The sequence below is a fragment of the Heptranchias perlo genome, chromosome 7 (assembly GCF_035084215.1).
Source record: "Heptranchias perlo isolate sHepPer1 chromosome 7, sHepPer1.hap1, whole genome shotgun sequence".
In the NCBI taxonomy this organism is placed as follows: Eukaryota; Metazoa; Chordata; class Chondrichthyes; order Hexanchiformes; family Hexanchidae; genus Heptranchias; species Heptranchias perlo.
The window spans coordinates 42982579-43002375 of NC_090331.1; the positions used below are offsets into that span (position 1 = coordinate 42982579).

The 19797-nt window shown below is 42.3% G+C and overlaps 1 protein-coding gene across 2 annotated transcripts in view; it reads left to right on the forward strand.

Annotated features, from left to right (window-relative positions):
• The window catches only part of ly75 (lymphocyte antigen 75), a 116565-nt gene that overhangs the window by 78957 nt on the left and 17811 nt on the right, over positions 1 to 19797 (forward strand). Inside the window, exons 22-29 of one of the 2 annotated variants that reach the window (XM_067987396.1) lie at positions 551 to 656; positions 3205 to 3365; positions 5045 to 5168; positions 7471 to 7700; positions 9248 to 9416; positions 11433 to 11600; positions 11904 to 12020; positions 12979 to 13176. In XM_067987396.1, coding sequence (XP_067843497.1) covers positions 551 to 656; positions 3205 to 3365; positions 5045 to 5168; positions 7471 to 7700; positions 9248 to 9416; positions 11433 to 11600; positions 11904 to 12020; positions 12979 to 13176 — 1273 coding nt within the window. The remainder of the gene's footprint in view (positions 1 to 550; positions 657 to 3204; positions 3366 to 5044; positions 5169 to 7470; positions 7701 to 9247; positions 9417 to 11432; positions 11601 to 11903; positions 12021 to 12978; positions 13177 to 19797) is intronic. The other variant, XM_067987397.1, reaches the window with a different exon arrangement.

The following is a 19797-nucleotide window of genomic DNA, read 5'->3' on the forward strand; positions in this document are numbered from 1 at the left end:
TGAACAGTGATCAGCCTTGTGGCTCTTCCCTGCACTGCTTCCAGCATTTGAATTAACATATTAAAAGGGCCGACTGCCTGGCTCAGGCAGGTGCACCGGCAGCCCAGCGGTAGGCCCTTGGGGAGATGGCATTGGCCGGGGCGTTAAGTCATATCATACCATTTTCAGGGGTCTACCGCCCATTTCCACCGTGCGGGAGGCCTCAAAATCTTCCCTATAGTGTCCTCTTAACAGGAAAACCATGTGTTATTTTTCACAATTGGCATTTTATTATCCTGCTAAACTTTTATTTTTTATATCTGCTTAACATTATTATTAATGAAATACAAGTTGTTGCTTTAATTGGATTGCTCACAGATAGATATTTATAATTTGATTTATTTCGGAGGTTTTGACACTAGGATTACAAAGAACGGGATTACAGAACTGGTGCTTCTTTGTGAAATAAATTCTATTACGAAGCACGTACTGCTTTGAACCAGAATGTAAACAGGAACCAATACAACTAGTAGAAAATGCATTGATATGAGCCAGGTTTCTTCTGTTCTAGTGCTATAACTTTATAAAACCACGATACCTTTCATGGGAAGATGCCTCACGATTTTGTCAGAGCCTGGGTGGAAACTTGCCAACTATCGAAAATTCTGTGGAGCAAGGTATGTTGTTAGTTGAACCACATTTAAAATAAGCTCCAAATCCAAAAATGGAACATTTTATGTTGTTTAAAATTAACACTACAAATTTACTGAAAGAAGAAAATCTTTGTTTTAGCAGTATGACCTAGCGATTGGATGGTGCATGCCCATTTTTTGGTGCTAAATGGGCACCTAAGCATCCAATATGGCGGGCAGGAACCGCACATTCATTATGAGCTGGAAGTACGCTGCCTATCATTTATGTAGGCAAAAAAAATAGGCTTCCAGTACATACATCTGAAACAGGTGTTGGGCGCAATGCATATTCAAATAAGGGGCCGAACGCTTGATTAAGACCCCCTCTGCAATATTGAGTTGCCCTGAATGGCAGCCTTGCACGTGTTCTTTAATGGACTGGAACCAACAAGGTATGTATTTAAAATATACTTATCTGAATGTGGAGCTGGGAGGAGCAGGCATGTTCTTCCCATCCCTTGATTCAAACAACAAAGGCAACTGCAAGCCACCGTGCCCCCTCCTCCTCCTCCTCTCTTCCCCCCCCCCCCCCCCCCCCCCCAAATCGTAACCTCAACCACTCCCCAATTGCTGCCAATCACTACCCACCATTCCCGATCCTGGCCATCGCTACTGATCACCGCCAGCCTCCTCCCTCCCACCCCCCCACCCCCCCACCACCCGGTTCCCTTGAGGACTTAGCTGAGGGCCACTGCTGACGTTGCAGTGGCCCAGTCTTCCTTAATGCTAATAGGATATGGGGAAAAAGCGGGAACAGGGTATTGAGTTAGACGATCAGCCAAGATTATTTTGAACGGCGGAGCAGGCCTGAAGGGCCGAATTGCCTACTCTTGCTCCTATTTTCTATGTTTCCAGTCCTTTTTGGCGAGTTAACTAGGGACGCCCATTAGGTGTCCGCAGTGCGCCGTCACGGTGATGGAGGCCCAATATTACGCCCGTTTAGGGCTTTCCCTGTGCTTTGGTTTTTGGGTGCGCTCAAATTTCTAGGCCTATATCTTTATTAAAGTAATTTCCTAGGATACAATTAATTTTGTTGCTGTTTTAAAGTTCAGTTTAATTTCCCATGCAGCTTGTACATCAAACAGGCAAGAGAATGGGAAATGTGCAGTCAGTGGGTTATTGCTCTTTCAGCTCTGCAACTTGTATTTAAATCCAGCCAGACCAGTCTTTTCTTTGCAGTGTTTTTCTGAGGGCTCTGTGTAAAATGAGTTTGGACAGTCTCAAGGTATTTCATAATGGACACAAGTCCACAACGACAGCTGGACCTGTTGTCAAAAGTGAAAAAATGTTCCATTCCCTGGCACTGACATCCCTTCTTTCATTGAACACTAGAATTCACCAGAAAGTGGAATATTAGGGCTCATTATATTCACAATAGTATAAAACAGGGAGTTAATGCTTTATGTCTACTTGTTCTGCATATCAGTAATATTGTCAGCCTTCGCTCAGTGGTAGCGCTCCATGTGAGGTTGCTTCAACTAGAGAGCTTGCCATGAGGCCAAAGCAACAAGTTTGTAGAAGGATGGGGCAATGCTCTTGTGCAAGAGAGTAGCTGAAGTGATAAAAGGGGAAGCAATTAGCAGAAGAGTGAAAGGCCTACCAGTTATGACCAGGTGAACCCAGACTGCTGTTCGTGAATGTTGAGAGCACAAGCGGCAAGTGAGTTTGTGATTGTAACGAGGAGGGCTGCTGCCCTGACCTGCTGTGAGTGGTGAAGAAACATCCAGTGTGTGGAGGGAGGAGGAGTGAAGTGTGCATGGGGTGATGGGGGTCCAAAAAATTGCTATGGAAACGTGTGACTCATATAAATGGAGATAGCAAGACCTGCATTTTATCCTTGCTATTCTGGTTGGGTCATTGAACCTTTTTCTGCACTGAATGCAGGGTAATGTGGGCATTCACCACCTCCCCAACCTCCTTCTAGGCCTGCTGCTGTTTGTTTTGTGCCTTATTTTGGGAATAGGAATTGCCTCTGCTCCCACACCTTCTGCAGCAGTACCTCGGCATCACTGAATCAAAGCTTCTCGCCTTTGATATTCTGCATATGCTGCAAGCATGTGGAGAAACAGCAGAATTTTCTCTTCTTGGGACCACCGAGCTAACAGCTAATGCAGAAAAATCACACAATTAAAGAACAGAATATACAGTTCTCAGGGCCACTGAAACAATACGAATTGCTGATAAATCAATTTCGGGCAGCACTCTTGACAGGATTACGCGATAAGTCTCTGATGTGCATTGACCCTTTTAAATAGTGCTAGTGTCGGGTAACAATACTGCTTCCCAATTTAGTGGGCTGTCTATCGGCGATCTCAACGCCTGGGCATCCTGCCAAATGCCATGCAGGTAAGGCCTGGCTCCTGCTTCAAAACCACTCCAGGTGAAAATCTACCCATTGTCTTCATGAGTGATTGGGGTGGGGTGGGAGGGGGGAAGAGACAGAAGAGGAGGGAAGAAAACTGCCAACCAACAATATTTGTTTCCATATTGATTGAAGGTGACTTAAATCTATTTGCATCTTTCTGTTCAACAGATTTTATTATATCCCGTATCTCTTCGCTGCCACGCAAACTGTGGCTCGGTTTGCAGGCCACAAATAGAATTGGAAACAACAAATGGGTAACAGGAAGGCCTGTTGAGTACACAAATTGGCAGTCATCGTTTGAGATGGAACTGGATATTCTAGACATTGATGTAAGCTAAATATTTATATAGTTGTTTATTTTTATAATTGTGTGGCGTTAAACTATTGAATGTTGTATTTCTTTGTTGTGTCTAGCCATAAGGGCATTTGAATTGCATCGCAGCCCTTTTCCAATTCTTTTATAAGATGCATGAGGGTGATGTGACTTTTCCTTCAATATTCCATTCTTCTCTTTTGGGTAACTGGGCCATAAAAACCTGAAAGTTCGCAGATTTCATCTCTATGTTGTGCTAAGTTAACTGATCTTTTCCCCTCAAACACTCCTGACAAATATCTTTCCACTTGTGACACACAATCCCATGCAATGTAGCTACAGTCTATAACAGGCCTTGGTTTACAGCATATTCTCTGGGGACTAATAAAACAAATATTTTGCAAGGGCATTAATCGCCTCCGATTCAGCCCAGGGAATAGTTGGGATGCTACAATTGACCTCAACGCCCCTGGGCTAGAGAGGGGAAAATTGTGTAGGGCTCCCAATACTGGAAGATAGCATGTGTGAACGTCAGCTGAAGAATGATAGAATTTCTCAGTACTCCGCACTCAGTATCTCACCCAGGTGGCGGATCATGGGTGAACCTGAACAGTGATTGCTGGTCGACTATCCAACTATAGGGACCATCATCTTTGAGACCAATCCTGTCGTCGCCCACGAACCACACGCACACTTATAGTAGAGGTTGCTGGATCACGGAAGAATGGGAGCCGCTGTCTTTCTGAAATCTGCTCGTTCAGTGCAGACGAGGTTCAAATCCGGGAATCTCCTGACCTGCTTGGTAGAGTACCCTACCAAGATGGTGCTCCTGTAACAAACTAATCTTTAAAGCAAAAAAGGTACACAGCAGAGGAACTTCTTGCTGTTATTACAGATACCTACTTTTTCTAGCTTGTGATTGGCAATAAAGTAAGTGTTGCCGCTATTTGACAACTTACAATTTTTGTGCTGAATCCGCACATGTAGCACCACAGATTTGGCATGAAATAGTAGAGACCTCTCCAATGCAGTACAATCTCCACTGAGCCCTACCCATAATAATGGACTATTGTTGTGTGCCATCATGTGCATACCATACCTACCTAGTAGTATATGAGTGACTCTTCAGTCCACTAGACTCATGTCAGTAAGTCGATATCAAACATGTGCAATCCATACATACCTGTGATTTGCAGTGGTGCTTCAGAGAAAATAAGAACATCCCAAGTGTGCATTTAGTGTGCTTCATTTGTGGCAACTAGGTAATTGCAACGGAAGCACAAGATGCTGACTATAGTTATCAGAGAGCTGCTCCTGACCTGGTACTGTATGGTGATTTGCAAAAAATGCATACTCTGAACTTAAATAAAAATGGAAAATTCTCGAAATACACAGCAGTTCTTTTCAGTATCTGTGAAGACAATTTAATGTTTCAGATGTGGACCTTTCACCAGCATTTTCTGTTTTTATTTCAGATTTCTGGCAATTTTTTTCTTTTTATGCTGAATTTGGTACAAGGCTAGTTTAATAAATATTGGGCTATTGTGTTAAAGTTTAGACCCTGAAAGCTTAACCATGTTGTAGGCTCTACTGCTAAAGTGTTCAAAAAAATGATTCACTTTATATTAAAAGATCAGAGTGCATCTTTTTCTAATTATGAAAAGTTATATTCTTTTAATGTGATTTTGTTTTTAGTTTTTCAGTGTAGAAAAACGATGTGCTCTTCTACTAAATGACCCAGGCACACCATTTGTTGGAAAATGGGATTTTGCAGCTTGTGATGATTGGCAGTACATTGGTGTATGCCAGAAACGTCGAGGTAATATGTAAAATATCTTCTTTTCATGAACTTTTAGTTTTGATCTAGTTCCATCCTTTTTTTTTTATATATATATATATATATATATATATATAGTGTCAAATCTGATAGAGTATATTATTTTTCAACAATATGCTTTCCATTTCATGCAAGAAGACCATACATTTTATTTTCCAGTGACTCCCTCTAGTTAGTATAATATATTTGTGAGAAGAATTGGGATTGATTTCCTTCGATAATCTCAGTTGGCACAATTACATTCAAAGCTCTGAAAGTGCAAGCAATTGGTCATAAACTTGCTTAAATTTCTACCCCTGTAACTTATTGGGACTGTAAACATAAAATGTAAATTGGATGAGCTGCAATTTCCTCCATCTAAACATTGGGAAGACTGGAGCTATCATCATCAGTCCCCACTACAGACTCCATACGTTTGCCACTGATATTATCCCCCTTCACAGCCACTGTCTCAGGCTGAACCTTGGTTACCTATTCAACCCCAAGCTGAGTGTCCAACCCCATATCCTCTCCATCACAAAGACCACTTAACATCACCTGCCTCAGCCCATCTACCACTGAGACCCTCAGCCATACCTTTGTAACCTCCAGACGTAATTATTCCAATGCTTTCCTGGACAGCTCCCTTTCTTCCACCCTCTGTTAACTTTGATTATCCAAAACTGTTGCCTGCATCCGATCCCGATCCCATGTCAAGTCTTGCTCGGCCATCGCCCCTTTCCTCACTGACATACATTGGCTTCCCTCCCCGCCCCCACCCGCCTCAAATTAAAATTCCCATTCTCAAGTTTAAATCCCTCCATGGCCTCACTCCTGCCTATGTCTGTAACCTCCTCTGTGTCAACCCCCCTTTGAACCTACAATAAGTGGATGATATATTCTTCCAGGTTACCACCAAGACAGCAAAGTTTAAAACTACCATATTGTCTGTCTTCAAATAATCAGATTCCAGACCTGAGAAGGGAAGAGAGAAGTAAACAGGAAAATATAAATGCTAGAAAGGGAAGAGCAGATAAACATTTGAAGCAGAGGAAGATGCAGGGCTATGGGGGAGAGAATAAGGCAATGGGATCAGTTCTTGATTGCTCTAGCAGAGTTACCACAGATACTATGGGCCAAATGACCTCTTTCTGTGCTGTTAGCTTCTGTGCTTCTAGATAATGAAACATATTCTGCTGATAAAGTGCTGCTGTGTCCCTTTAAAGGACCAATTGTTCTGTCTTTCTGCAGACAATTAGAGGTTAATTATTCTTGATCAGATATTAAACTCAATTAAAAGTCAGAGGAGCCAACAGAAAATGTCTCCCAGATGTTTTCAAAGTGCGATTCTGAAGGTCAATTAGAAAGATTTTCTGTTTTTGGGAAATTTCCAGTATAGATTGGAAATAATTGGCTATCTTTTTTTTGTTTTTTTTTTGAAAGTGACACAGAAATGTGCATGTTACACCTTAAATGTGATAGATATATCTTGAAACTATAATATAGATGAATATGACCTCTATTGGGATGAATCATTGAAATAAATTGCACCTTCAACATGTTGGGAGTTTATCTCATCAGGGTGCAGGATATTAAATCATACTTTTCAAGGTGATTTCTGGGCCTAAATTGTAACCTGGAAGAATGGGTGGTGGGGCAGTAAAAATTTTATAAACCTAAAACCCGACCCCAACCCGCCAACTTCCGGTTTTAAAGGAGGCGTGACGAGGGTGGGGGGGCAACCAAGCCACTCTTAGGAGGAGGGTCGGTCTCTGAAATCTTTCAAAGAGGCTGTGGGCCTCCATTTTTACAATTTTTTTATTTCTAATCCCTGGGGCCTGGGATTCCCAGGCCTTCTACTTGACGCCACGTGTGAGGAGGCGAGAAGGCCCGAAATAGCAGGCAAATGCATTTATCGCACTTTGTGGGCCCAGAGAAGCAGGAGTGCTTCCTCCAGGCCCAACAAGCCTACCTGCAACGCCCCCCTCCCGCCGCGACCACCCGTCCGACTGACAGCCGGCCTGTTGATCAGGCCTTTTGGGCGGTAAACCAACAAAAAGAAAATAAAAGACATCCTTACATCAAAATCGTAAGGAAGTCCAGGAAATCCGTACTTCCGGGATTCCCATCAGGAATTGCCCCCACCCTCTTCCTGGCTCCATATTAAAGTTTAGGCCCTGAAAGCTTAACCACATTGTAGGCTCTACTGCCAATGTTGTTAACTTAACATCTTCAGCAGTTTTGCAATCTATGCATTAACTATTTATCTGAGCAGTCACTAACAATTTTTTAATGTTTTCTTTAGAGCATTCTATCAATGATGCAGTCACTCAGCCTTTAAATGACACCTTGAATTTTCTGAACCATACCTATGTAATAATCAAGAAGAACCTAACTTGGGAAGAAGCACTAATTGAGTGCCAGAAGAGTGGTAACGAATTGGTTAGCATTACTGAACCCTACCACCAGGCTTTCCTCACAGTTACTGTCAACACTCTAGGGTATCCGGTGTGGATCGGACTCTACAGCCAAGATGTATGTTCCTATCATATAATTTCTACTAATATTTTCCATTGGTAATGGAGAAGGTGGTTTACGGGAGGACCTGCTTTTTAATGGACCTAGAGAAGGGTATAATGAATATTGCAATCTATTCCTGCTTCTGAATTGATAAAGGTCATAGGGCTCAAAACAAATAAAGAGCAAAACCAACCTAATAGAGAAATAAATTTGTATATGTAGCAGTGATGTCAGAAGACATTATGACACACTATTGATATGATGATTAATCTAAATATGAAGCATTATATCGCAAACATAAAGTTCCCAAAAAAAAAAGTAAAAATCACTTTCATACCTTTTTAGCTTATGTCATTATTATAATACATTGGTGTTTCTTCCAACCTTCGGCTAGTGTTTCCTACATGTGTATATAATTGGGAAAAAAATAACTTACTTTGACATCAGACCTGTTTGTATCTTTGCAAAGTATCCTTCACCATGATGCTCCCATATATATTACTGCTAATCACCAGATCCCAGTTTTCAAGCAGTGTTGCAAGCCCAGTTTGTAAACGGGAGTACTTTTAGGTAGTTACATTCAGCTTAAAGCTGACTTTTAATCATTTTTTGAGGACATTAATAGGTTTATATAAAAGTGTAAGAAGTAGTTGTTACACATATCGCAGTGCATCCAGTGTGAGTGAAACATAGTCCATGATGCATCCACATATATCACGATGGTATACACAATCGTTTTATTTAACACATTCTGAAAGATTTTTTTTTATTCATTCATGGGATGTGGGCGTCACGGGCAAGGCTAACATTTAATGCCCATCCCTGATTGTCCTCGAAGGTGGTGGTGAGCCACCGCCTTGAAGTGCTGCAATCTGTGTGGTGAAGATACTCCCACACAAATATTAACAAAAAGACCCACTTGTATTGACTTAAATCTGTTAACATAAATGAAGGCATGATCCAAGTGTCACTTATGATGCTGGTCGAGTGTATTACATGTTAAATGGAATGTGCAATATAATTGAAGTTAATTGAATTCATTCTCCTTACTCCTCTGCTCCAAATAATTCACTTTTTTTTTAAATGAACTGGCCAATAACATTTAAAGCTATTTTAAACAGATCTGCACATTTCATCTCCCATTTTCCACATGGTGGTAAGTTCATATGAAAGTTACCAAGGCAGGATATTGCCCCCTAAACTTACACACTCAATTAGCCTAGGCAGAGATTGAAACTGGAAAAGTTCAATGGCTTAGTAAGATGTATTTTTTTGAGTTTGGAGTTGGGGTAGAATAAAGGGAATTTTAATGTGTATGTGGGAGTGCATGATGCCCAAAGTAATGGTTTTCTCCTCAGCACAAGCTCACTAAAATGTAGTAATGAAACGAAACAGCCAATGTCATGATTTTGGATAGCTTTGTGGTTCAACACAATGCCACAGACAAATATTATATAGGTCTTCCCTGCACATGATGAATTGCCAAGCTCAGCCAGGCTGTTTGGAAAGTGGCTATAAGGCACGATGTGATGTGCAATGTAATGTTTTGTTTTCAATATCAGGATGGGTTACACTTTCGCTGGTCAGATGGAAGACACACAGTATTTAGTCATTGGAGCAGAGATAAGTCTGCGCCGACTGATAATTGTGTGTACATGGAAGTTGATGGGTTCTGGAAAACCTTGGACTGTAATGCAGTATTAGAAGGAGCTGTTTGCCATATTCAACAAAGTAAGTATCCCAGCTGATTTGAAATATTTGCTATACTTATGTCTGAGGGAGTTCTGGACAGTCAGAGGTGCCATCCTCTGGATGTGATGTTAAACTTGGGGTCCAGTCTACCCTCTCAGTTGGATGCAAACGATCCCATAGCACTATTCAAAGAAGAGCAGTGGCATTCTCATTTATGGCTAACACTTATCCCTGAACCAACATCACTGAAACAGATTATCTGATCATTTATGTCTTTGCTGTTTGTGGGATCTTGCTATGCACAAATTGGCAGCCATGTTTCCCTACATTACAACAGTGACTCCACTTAATTAGTACGTAATTGGTTGTAAAGCACTTTGGGACATCCTGAGGACATGAAATGCATTATATAAATGCAAGTTCTTTTTTCGTAGGACCAGCAACAACTTGCACTCGTATAGTGCTCTTAACATGGTAAACTGCCTCGAGATGCATCACAGTGGGGAAGTGGATATTGAGCAACAACAGAGTTAGGAGAGATGACAAAGCATGGTCAAAAAAAGTTTGAGAAAGCTTTTGAGGATGTGAAGAGAAGTATCAAAGCATGAGGGTTTAGGGAGAGTGTTCCAGAGAAGAGTAGAACCAAAGGGAGCATGAGATGTGTAGGAGGCCTGAATCAACGGATCAAAAGGCTTGGGATGGGATATAGGGTTGGAGGATGTTGCAGAGGAATTTGCGGATGACACCAATTTGGGGGGTATAGTTAGTACAAAACAAGAATGCGTAAAAATGCAAGAGGATGTTAATAAACTTGCAGAATGGGTGTGTAATTGGCAAATGAACTTCATTGTCGGTAAATGTTGAGGTGGTGCATTTTGATTCGAAGCATATGGAGGCCACATGCTGCTTGGATAATAAGTCTAAATGGGATAGAGGAGCAAAGGGATCTAGGGGTACAGATACACAAATCACTAAAAATAGCGATGCAGGTTAATAAGGCTATAAAAATGGCAAATCAAGCACTGGGTTCATTTCTAGAGGGATAGAATTGAAAAGCAGAAGTTATGTAAAACTTATATAGAATCTTGGTGAGACCACACTTAGAGTACTGTGCACAGTTCTGGTTTCCATATCATAACCAACATCACAAAAAAAAACAGATTATCTGGTCATTATCTCATTGCTGTTTGTGGGACCTTGCTGTGTGCAATTTGGCTGCCACATTTCCTACATTACAACGGTGACTACACTTTTTTTTTAAAAGTACTTCATTGGTTGTAAAGTGCTTTGAGATGTCGTGAAAGACACTATATAAATGCAAGTTTTTCTTTTATTGAAGAAGGATATAGAGGCATTGGAGAAGGTACAAAAAAGATTCACAAGGATGATACCAGAACTGTGAGGATATAATATCGTCAAAGGCTGAATAGGCTGGGGCACTTTTCTCTAGAAAAGAGAAGGCTGAGCGGTGACCTCATAGAGGTCTTTAAGATAATAAAAGGATTTGATAGGGTAGACATAGGGAAAATGTTTCCACTTGTGGGGGGAGTCCAAACCAGAGGTCATAAATATAAGATAGTCGCTAATAAATCCAATAGGGAATTCAGGCGAAACTTCTTTACCCAAAGAGTGGTAAGAATGTGGAATGTGCTACCACAAGGAATAGTTGAGGCAACTGGCATAGATGCATTTAAGGGGAAACTAGATAAGCACATGAGGGAGAAAGGAATAGAAGGGTATGCTGACAGTGATGGATGAAGTAGGGAGGGAGGTTGCTCATATGGAACATAAGTGCCAGCATAGACCAGTTGGGCCGAATGGCCTGTTTTTGTGCTGTAGTTTCGATGTAACTCAAAAAATAAAAGTTATTTTGTCTTTTTTTATTCATTCATGGGATGTGGGCGTCGCTGGCGAGGCCAGCATCTATTGCCCATCCCTAATTGCCCTTGAGAAGGTGGTGGTGAGCCATCTTCTTGGACCGCTGTTCCTTGTGCAATCTATTCAGAATGAAACTAGTAGATTGCATGTTTTAAATTATATACTTCAATTTGACAGAAGAATTAACACCCAAAAAGCCTGATGTTGAAACAGTGAAGTGCCCTCATAAGATTCAAGGAGCGTTATGGATACCATTCAGAAATAATTGTTACACCTTTCTAATTAATGCTGAAAAGCCTATGTTTTTCGAAGCGAGTACTGTCCACAGCATGTGCAAGAATTTAGGTAAGAGCTATTCTGCGTGTCTGTTTTCAGTTGTAATTCTGTAGCTTACTTTATCAGGAACTCTACCTACTAAATTCTACATATGTTTGAAATAGTTCAGCATCTTCCAATGACCTTTTTATACAATGTGCTTTTAAAAATCTATTGATTTACAATATGTATAGTTGCTGAGATGCAAAAAATAATGAAACCAACTGTTTAATCCATAGTTTATCTTCTTAAAAGAATTTATTCAACTTGTAGTTTGGATGCATTTTAACCAGGTGGAAGGTAAAACTTATACAAATATGTTTTGATAAACAGATCCGCACTCCAATATTTTAACTATTAGAAGTGAAGAAGAGAACAACTTTGTCACAGAACAGCTTAAAGTTCATAGTTATCTATTCAAATGGGTGTGGCTTAGCGTTAAATATAATGGTAAGTAATGTACAATATCTTACTCTTTTATATGGTCAGAATTCCTTTCTTGGTTCTTGGATTCATTATAAATGGTGTGTTCCTTAAGAACTGTGTTTTCATTTGGTTAGTGCCTGCACAACCATGTATGTAGGTATGTAATATTGTCAGCTTCTCTTCCCCTATGTTGGATGGATTGTAACGTGTTTTATCTTTGCATTTCTCAAGAGGAAATAAATGTTTAATGCGCAATAAACTGATTTGGAATCTTAATTTATCAACAAAGTTTACAAATTATGATTACAAAATTAATTTGAAACAGTACCCGATGTGCAGGATTGTACAACAGTTGTAATAAGTCTGAATGGTTGATGTTAATAATGTAGCTTGGCAAAGACCATCTTAATAGTATCAAGATAATGTGCAGTTTGTGCTAATGTACTAAAAGTTTGATTAAAATCACCAAAGAATGGAATTTAATATTAGATTTACTTGTGCTGCTGACCATTTTTTGGTCATGGCATTCCAGTCACCGAGCCAGAAGAATTGGGGTGAAGAATTGCAGCCAACAGCTTAAGCATATTAACTGATTTTTCCAGGAAAGGAAACTTTTTTAATGTTATCTTCTTTTGCTTCGACCTGCACTTCAGAAAACTGTAATTATGGGGCAATGATGGAGAACATGCTTTCTCCCATTTCCCTCTGGTAAAAAATTTTCTGCAGTCAGTCCTATTGGGTGACTGATTAATTGAAATTAAACATTTATAAGTTCACATACATTATAGGGGTTGAAAGGAAGAATTCTCCTGTGTTACAATAAAAAAAGAATTTTCTTTTTGCATGAAAGCCTATTAAACTAGCACAGCGTTGATTTCTTTTCATATTGCATTGAACTAAAATACAAAACTTGTTTATAAAATTGCAGTTTTTTATTATTCCAGCAACACTGTTAAATAAGTTTTATTTTTTTCTATTTTAGAAAATCGTATGATGTGGTACGACGGTTCTTATGTGCAGTATTCAAATTGGCGCTCTGGAAGACCCAACTTTCAGAACGCACGGAAACATTTTCTAGCGGCTGCCCTTGATATGGATGGTTTTTGGTATCCAACTAATCATCCTTTGTGGCAGACACAGTTGATATTGCAAAGTATTTTTGCTTGCAAAATTGAAAAAGGTAAGAGACTAATTTAACAATCTCTGTTGACCACAACAAATCCTGGTGATTAAAAAGTATCGTTAATACCCTTTTTCAGATGCCAAAAAGTATTTAAAACCCTTTCCTGAATGTGGCCATACAGCAACAACAACGTGGGCTTACAGATATCATTTTGTTTTTTTTTAAATCTTTTGTGACACTGATGCAGTAAAGTGAAGAATGCACTGTTCTATAAGGACAGGAATATTATACAATATAAAATGCAATGTAGTACTGTTCTGGAGTGTAGATGTGTGTCCCTTTTTAAAGCTACAGTTACTGAAATTCCAGTGGTTTGGTAGGGCGTAACCCCAGCGGAACTATTTGGGAGAAGGGTCAGAATTTGAGACATAAACAGGATATGCCAGTTTTACGCTCCACTTAAGTTACCCCCTAAATTCTGCTGCAAGGGGGTGTAAGATGAGCCTTCCCTAGCTAAGGTGCAGCCATGCAAATGATGATATAGGTCAGGATGACATCATAAGTCCTAAATTCTGCATTTAACTCTAGGATTCGCAGATCTAACATGCCACTATAAAGTAAGGGTAACTTAGAATAACAGCTCAGGAAGGCTGAAGCTGTGTTTCATTGTGCTGTTGATATTAGGATGGCCCTAGGCCCCCTCCACTCTGACTCCCCGATGCTGTGCGCTGCTGGTATTGTGCCCAGTTTTGGGCGATGTCCAATTTCAACCCCTCTGGGTCTGCATACCCTGGTGACTGGGTATCAGTGGGAGGGTCTGAATCTCCTGCGGTGCTGCCTTACGAGTCTGATTTTTGCCTGCTGTTCTGCCTCCTCTTCCTCTTTCAACAAATAAATAATGGAGTAGCATCCTCATAGGGAATGCAATTTGCAGTTTTAGGGAAATTCCCCAAACAGAAAACGGTTCTGAGGGGGACTTCCAAATGAAGACCAAGACCAAAAACAACCTTGACAAAGGACCAATCCAAAGTAAAGAAGCTCCAAGTTTCCTCGGAGCTAGTTCCTGCTCTCCCACCAGGCACGGGATCAGGACACCAGTTGCCACTGATCTGCGGGAATTCCATAATAAGTCCTTATGGAATTATTAATACCCCTTAATCCCTGGGATACTGTATCCTAAGTCTCCTGCAAACCCTCCAAAATGGTGTCCTGGAGTATTTGGAATTTGGTGGATGATGTTCTCCATATTCTATCATCTGAGTCCTAAATGCCACCAGTGAAAGCCTGCACGTTGAAGTTGCTGATTTGCCTCCAGGCATCTGTGTTCTGTGTGATGCAAGCAGTGATTTCCTGCTGTTGCCATTTGCTCTATGTTGTCGCGAAGCACTCGCTTTTGTTGTAAAGAAGGACATTGGACTGTATTGTATTCTCTGGAATATGGAAGGGTGAGGGGTAATTTGATTGAGGTTTTTAGGATTTTTAAAGGAATTGATAGCGTATCATAGAAGGACAGCACAGGAGGAGGCCATTCTGCCCATTGTTTTTTTTTAATTTGTTCACGGGATGTGGGCGTCGCTGGCGAGGCCGGCATTTATTGCCCATCCCTAATTGCCCTTGAGAAGGTGGTGGTGAGCCGCCGCCTTGAACCGCTGCAGTCCGTGTGGTGACGGTTCTCCCACAGTGCTGTTAGGAAGGGAGTTCCAGGATTTTGACCCAGCGACAATGAAGGAACGGCGATATATTTCCAAGTCGGGATGGTGTGTGACTTGGAGGGGAACGTGCAGGTGGTGTTGTTCCCATGTACCTGCTGCTCTTGTCCTTCTAGGTGGTAGAGGTCGCGGGTTTGGGAGGTGCTGTCGAAGAAGCCTTGGCGAGTTGCTGCAGTGCATCCTGTGGATGGTGCACACTGCAGCCACAGTGCGCCGGTGGTGAAGGGAGTGAATGTTTAGGGTGGTGGATGGGGTGCCAATCAAGCGGGCTGCTTTATCTTGGATGGTGTCGAGCTTCTTGAGTGTTGTTGGAGCTGCACTCATCCAGGCAAGTGGAGAGTATTCCATCACACTCCTGACTTGTGCCAGCTTTTTGAAAGAGCTATCCAATTAGTCCCATTCCTCTGCTCTTTCTCCATAGTCCTGTAAATTCTTTCCCTTCAAGTATTTATCCAACTCCCATTTGAAAGTTAATATTGAATCTGCTTCCACCACCCTTTCAGGCAGTGCATTCCGGATTATTACACTTTGTTACGTTTATAAAAATATATTTCCTCATGTCGCCTCTGGCTCTTTTGCCGATCATCTTAAATCTGTGTCCTCTGGTTACCGACCCTTCTGCCACTGAAAACAGTCTCTCCCTATTTACTCTGTCATTCATGATTTTGAACACCTCTATCAAATCTCCCCCTTAATCTTCTCTTTTCTAAGGAGAGCAACCCCAGCTTCTCCATTCTCTCCACATAACTGCAGTCCCTCATCCCTGTACCATTCTAGTAAATTTCTTCTGCACCCTCTCTAAGGCCTAGACATCCTTCCTAAAGTGTGGTGCCCATAATTGAACACAGTACTCCAGCTGAGGCCTAACCAGTGTATTATAAAGGTTTAGCATAACTTCCTTGCTTTTGTACTCTGTGCCTCTATTAATAAAGCCCATGATCCCATATGCTTGTTTAACAGCCTTCTGAACTTGCCCTGCCATGTTCAAAGACTTGTGTACGTATACCCCCAGGTCTCTCTGTTCCTGCACTCCCTTCAGAATTGTACCATTTAGTTTATATTGCCTCTCCTCATTCTTCCTAACAAAATGCATCACATCACATTAAATTTCATCTGTCATTTGTCTGCCCATTTCACCATTTTGTCTATGTCCTCCTGAAGTCCATTACCATCCTGCACATTGTTTACTACATTTCCAAGTTTCCTGTCATCTGCAAACGTTGAAATTATACCCTCTACACCCAAGTCCAGGTCAATAATATGTATCAAAAAGAGCAATGGTCCTAATACCGACCCCTGGGCAACACCACTGTATACTTCCCTCCAGTCTGAAAAATAACTGTTCACTACTACTCTCTCTGCTTTCTGTCCCTTAGCCGATTTTGTATTCACTCTGCCACTGTCCCTTTTAATCCCATGGGCTTTAATTTTGCTAATAAGTCTATTATGTTGTCCTCCTTTCAAATGCCTTTTGAGAGTCCATATACACATAACCGCATTACATCAACCCTCTCCGTTACTCCATCAAAGAACTCGATCAAGTTGATCAAACACGATTTTCCTTTAACAAATAGCCCATACTTTTCCAAGTGATAATTAATTTTGTCCTGTATTATTGTCTCTCGAACTTGACCCACCACTGACGTTAGGCTGACTGGCCTGTAATTGCCGGGTTTATCCCTCTCCCTTTTTTGAGCAGGGGTTTAACATTTTCAATCCTCCCAGTCTTTCAGCACATCCCTATATCTAAGGAGGATTGAAAAATTGTGGCCAGAGCCTCTGCAATTTCCACCCTTATTTCCCTTAGTAACCTTGGATGCATCCCACCTGGACCGGGTGACTTTTCTACTTTGAGTAAAGCCAATCTTTTATGTACCTCCTCTTTATCCATCTTTATCCTATCCAATATCACTGCTGCCTCCTCCTTTACTGCTACAATGGCAGCATCCTCTTCTCTAGTGAAGTCAGATGCGAAGTATTCATTTAGTGCCTCAGCCATGTCCCCTTCCTCCTCAAGAAGATCTCCCTTTTGTGTTTCTTATATGTTCCAAGCTTCGTCTGACTAGCCTTTTACTATTTATATGTTTATAAAAGACTTTTGGGTTCCCTTTTAAGTTAGCCGCTAATCCATTCACATATATTCTCTCCTTGTCCCTCTCATTCCCTTTTTTAGATCTCCTCTGTACTTTCTGTATACAGCCTGGTTCTCTACTGTATTATGAACCTTACATTTATCATAAGCCTCCATTTTCTGTCTCATTTCAATCTCTGTATCTTTAGTGATCCAGGGTGCTCTAGCTTTGGATGCCCTTCCTTTCCCCCTTAGATGTGTCTACTCTGTACCCGAACCAACTCATCTTTTGAAGGCCTCCTATTGTTCAATCACTGTTTTGCCTACCAATTTTTGATTCCAATCCACCTGGGCAAGATCCCCTTTTAACTCACTGAAATTACCCCTCCTCCAGTTAAGTATTTTCACTTTGGATTGTTCCTGTTCCTTTTCCATAACTATATTCTAAACCTAATGACATTATGATCACTGTCCCTGAAATGCTCCCCCACTGAAACATGCTCCACTTGCCCCACTTCATTCCCCAGAACGAGATCCATTATTGCTTCCTTCCTCATTGGGCTGGAAACACACTGGGCCCGATTTTACCAGGGGTGTGGGTTCCCAGCGGATGGGCAAGCGCGCCCGGTGAAATTAGTGGGTTTCCTGCGCGATTGTAGCAGGCAACCCACCAATTGGATTCACTTACCTGCTCCTCCGGGTTCCCCGCTGCTGATCTGCGCGCGGGCGGGCTGCGCATGCGCAGTAAGATCTGTCAGCTGGAGGCGCTCTATTTAAAGGGGCAGTCCTCCACTGAAAGATGCTGCAACCAACAGCAAAGATGACTGCATGGAGCAGGCCAGGGGGAAGGCTGCTCCCAGTTTAATGATGCCTCACCCCAGGTATCAATACATGGGGTGAGGAGGAGGGGGAGGACAGAGATCTTCCACCCGGCGGGCGGGAGGAAGCGGCACGCCTCCGCCACCAGGAAGGCCTGGCTCGAGGTGGCAGAGGGGGTCACCTGCGCCACCAACATATCGCCCACCTGCACACAGTGGTCCAATGACCTCAGTAGGTCAGCCAAAGTGAGTACACAGTCTTTCCCCGACACTTCGTCTGCTACATCACTGCCCCCACCCCACATCTCCTTCGGCACTGCCAACACTACTCTGTCACATCACCCCTCATAACCACTCAAACCCCATCCTCATCTTACCTGCACTTACTCACCTCGCCAGTACTCATCCCGCCACTACCACGCAACCCAATCCTCATACAGTCTCATGGCTCTATCCCATACTCACCCTCTCGTGCATCTCTCTCACGGCCAGCCTCACTCAACCTGCCACCACCTGTGCTGCAGCCACAGGGCATGCATCACATATGTGCAGTAGGCAGCGTAAGGCAAATGTGTCGTGAGCATGAAGGGGATGCACAAGGGTGCTTGAGGGTTTGTCATGGTTGTTACTTATATTGAATTTCAGAACAACTCACATCACACATTATATTGGCACCACTACTGCCATGTCTTCGCCAATCCTGTCCGGTTTGTGCAATAATGCCTGCTCTTGGGTATCACTATGAGCACCCACCACTGATGCCACCTATTGTGTCACTGCAGAGTGGGTGTAGGTGTATTTGCAGGGCTCTTCTGCGCAGACGACTGAGAGACAGGCTGACAGCTGCAACACGTCCATTCGATCTGGGAGTGTTTCCCCCAGTGTGGGAAACAGTCCCATGTTGATCCAAAATCACACACAGTCCCTTAATCAGGTCAGTCAATGACCTGAAATAGCTAAGTAAATACTCTCAGGTGGCATCCCACTGGCTTTAATTGCCTGCGGGGGATTCCCACCAGCGGGGGCTGCGTGCGCATGCCGGCGCGTCAGCGGGGAACCTGGAAGTGGGCGGGATCCGGTCGGGATCCTGGATTTCGCAATTTTCGAGGCCCCCCTGCCGAGAACGCACCCGATAGCGGGTGCTAAAATCAGGCCCACTGTTCCAGAAAGTTCTCTTGTTTACATTTCAGGAATTTCTCTCCCTCTTTGCCCTTTACACTGTAAATGTCCCTGTATATGTTGGGATAATTGAAGTCCCCCATTATCACTACTCCTATAGTTCTTGCATCTTTCTGTACTTTGCCTGCAAATTTGCTCTTCTATCTCCTTGATGGCCTATAGCTCCTCTGCTGTTCCTTAATTCTGACCAATTGTCTTTAACCCCTCAACTGCATAGTAGGTGCAGCCCAGGAGGAAGCCATTCAGCCCATCATGCCTGTGCCAGCTTTTTGACAGAGCTATCCAATTAGTTCCATTCCCCTGCTCGTTTCCCAGAGCCCTGTAAATTTTTTCCCTTCAAGTATTTATCCAATTCCCTTTTGAAAGTTACTATTGAATCTGCTTCCACCATCCTTTTCAGGCAGTGCGTTCCAGATCATTACAACTTACTGCATTTTAAAAAAAATTGTTTCCTCATGTCGCCTCTGGCTCTTTTGCTGATCACCTTAAATCTGTGTCCTCTGGTTACTGACCTGTCTGCTACCGGAAACAGTTTCTCCTTATTTACTCTGTCAAAACCGTTCACAATTTCAAACACCTCTATCAAATCTCCCCTTAACCTTCTCTGTTCTAAGGAGAACAACCGCAGCTTCGTCCCTTTCCAGTGCTATAGTAGTTTCTTTGATCAATACTGCCACCCCCCCCCACCCCCCTTTTCTTCCCTGTCTTACCTGAATACCTTGTAGCCAGGAATATTAAATACCCAATCCTCCCCTTCTTTGAGCCAGGTCTTGTTACTGCCACAATATCTTAGTCCCATCTGGCGACTTGAGCCTGCAGCTCACCAACCTTATTTACCACACGACATGCATTTACACTCATACACTCCAATCTCATCTTAGACTACCTTGCATTTCCCGCC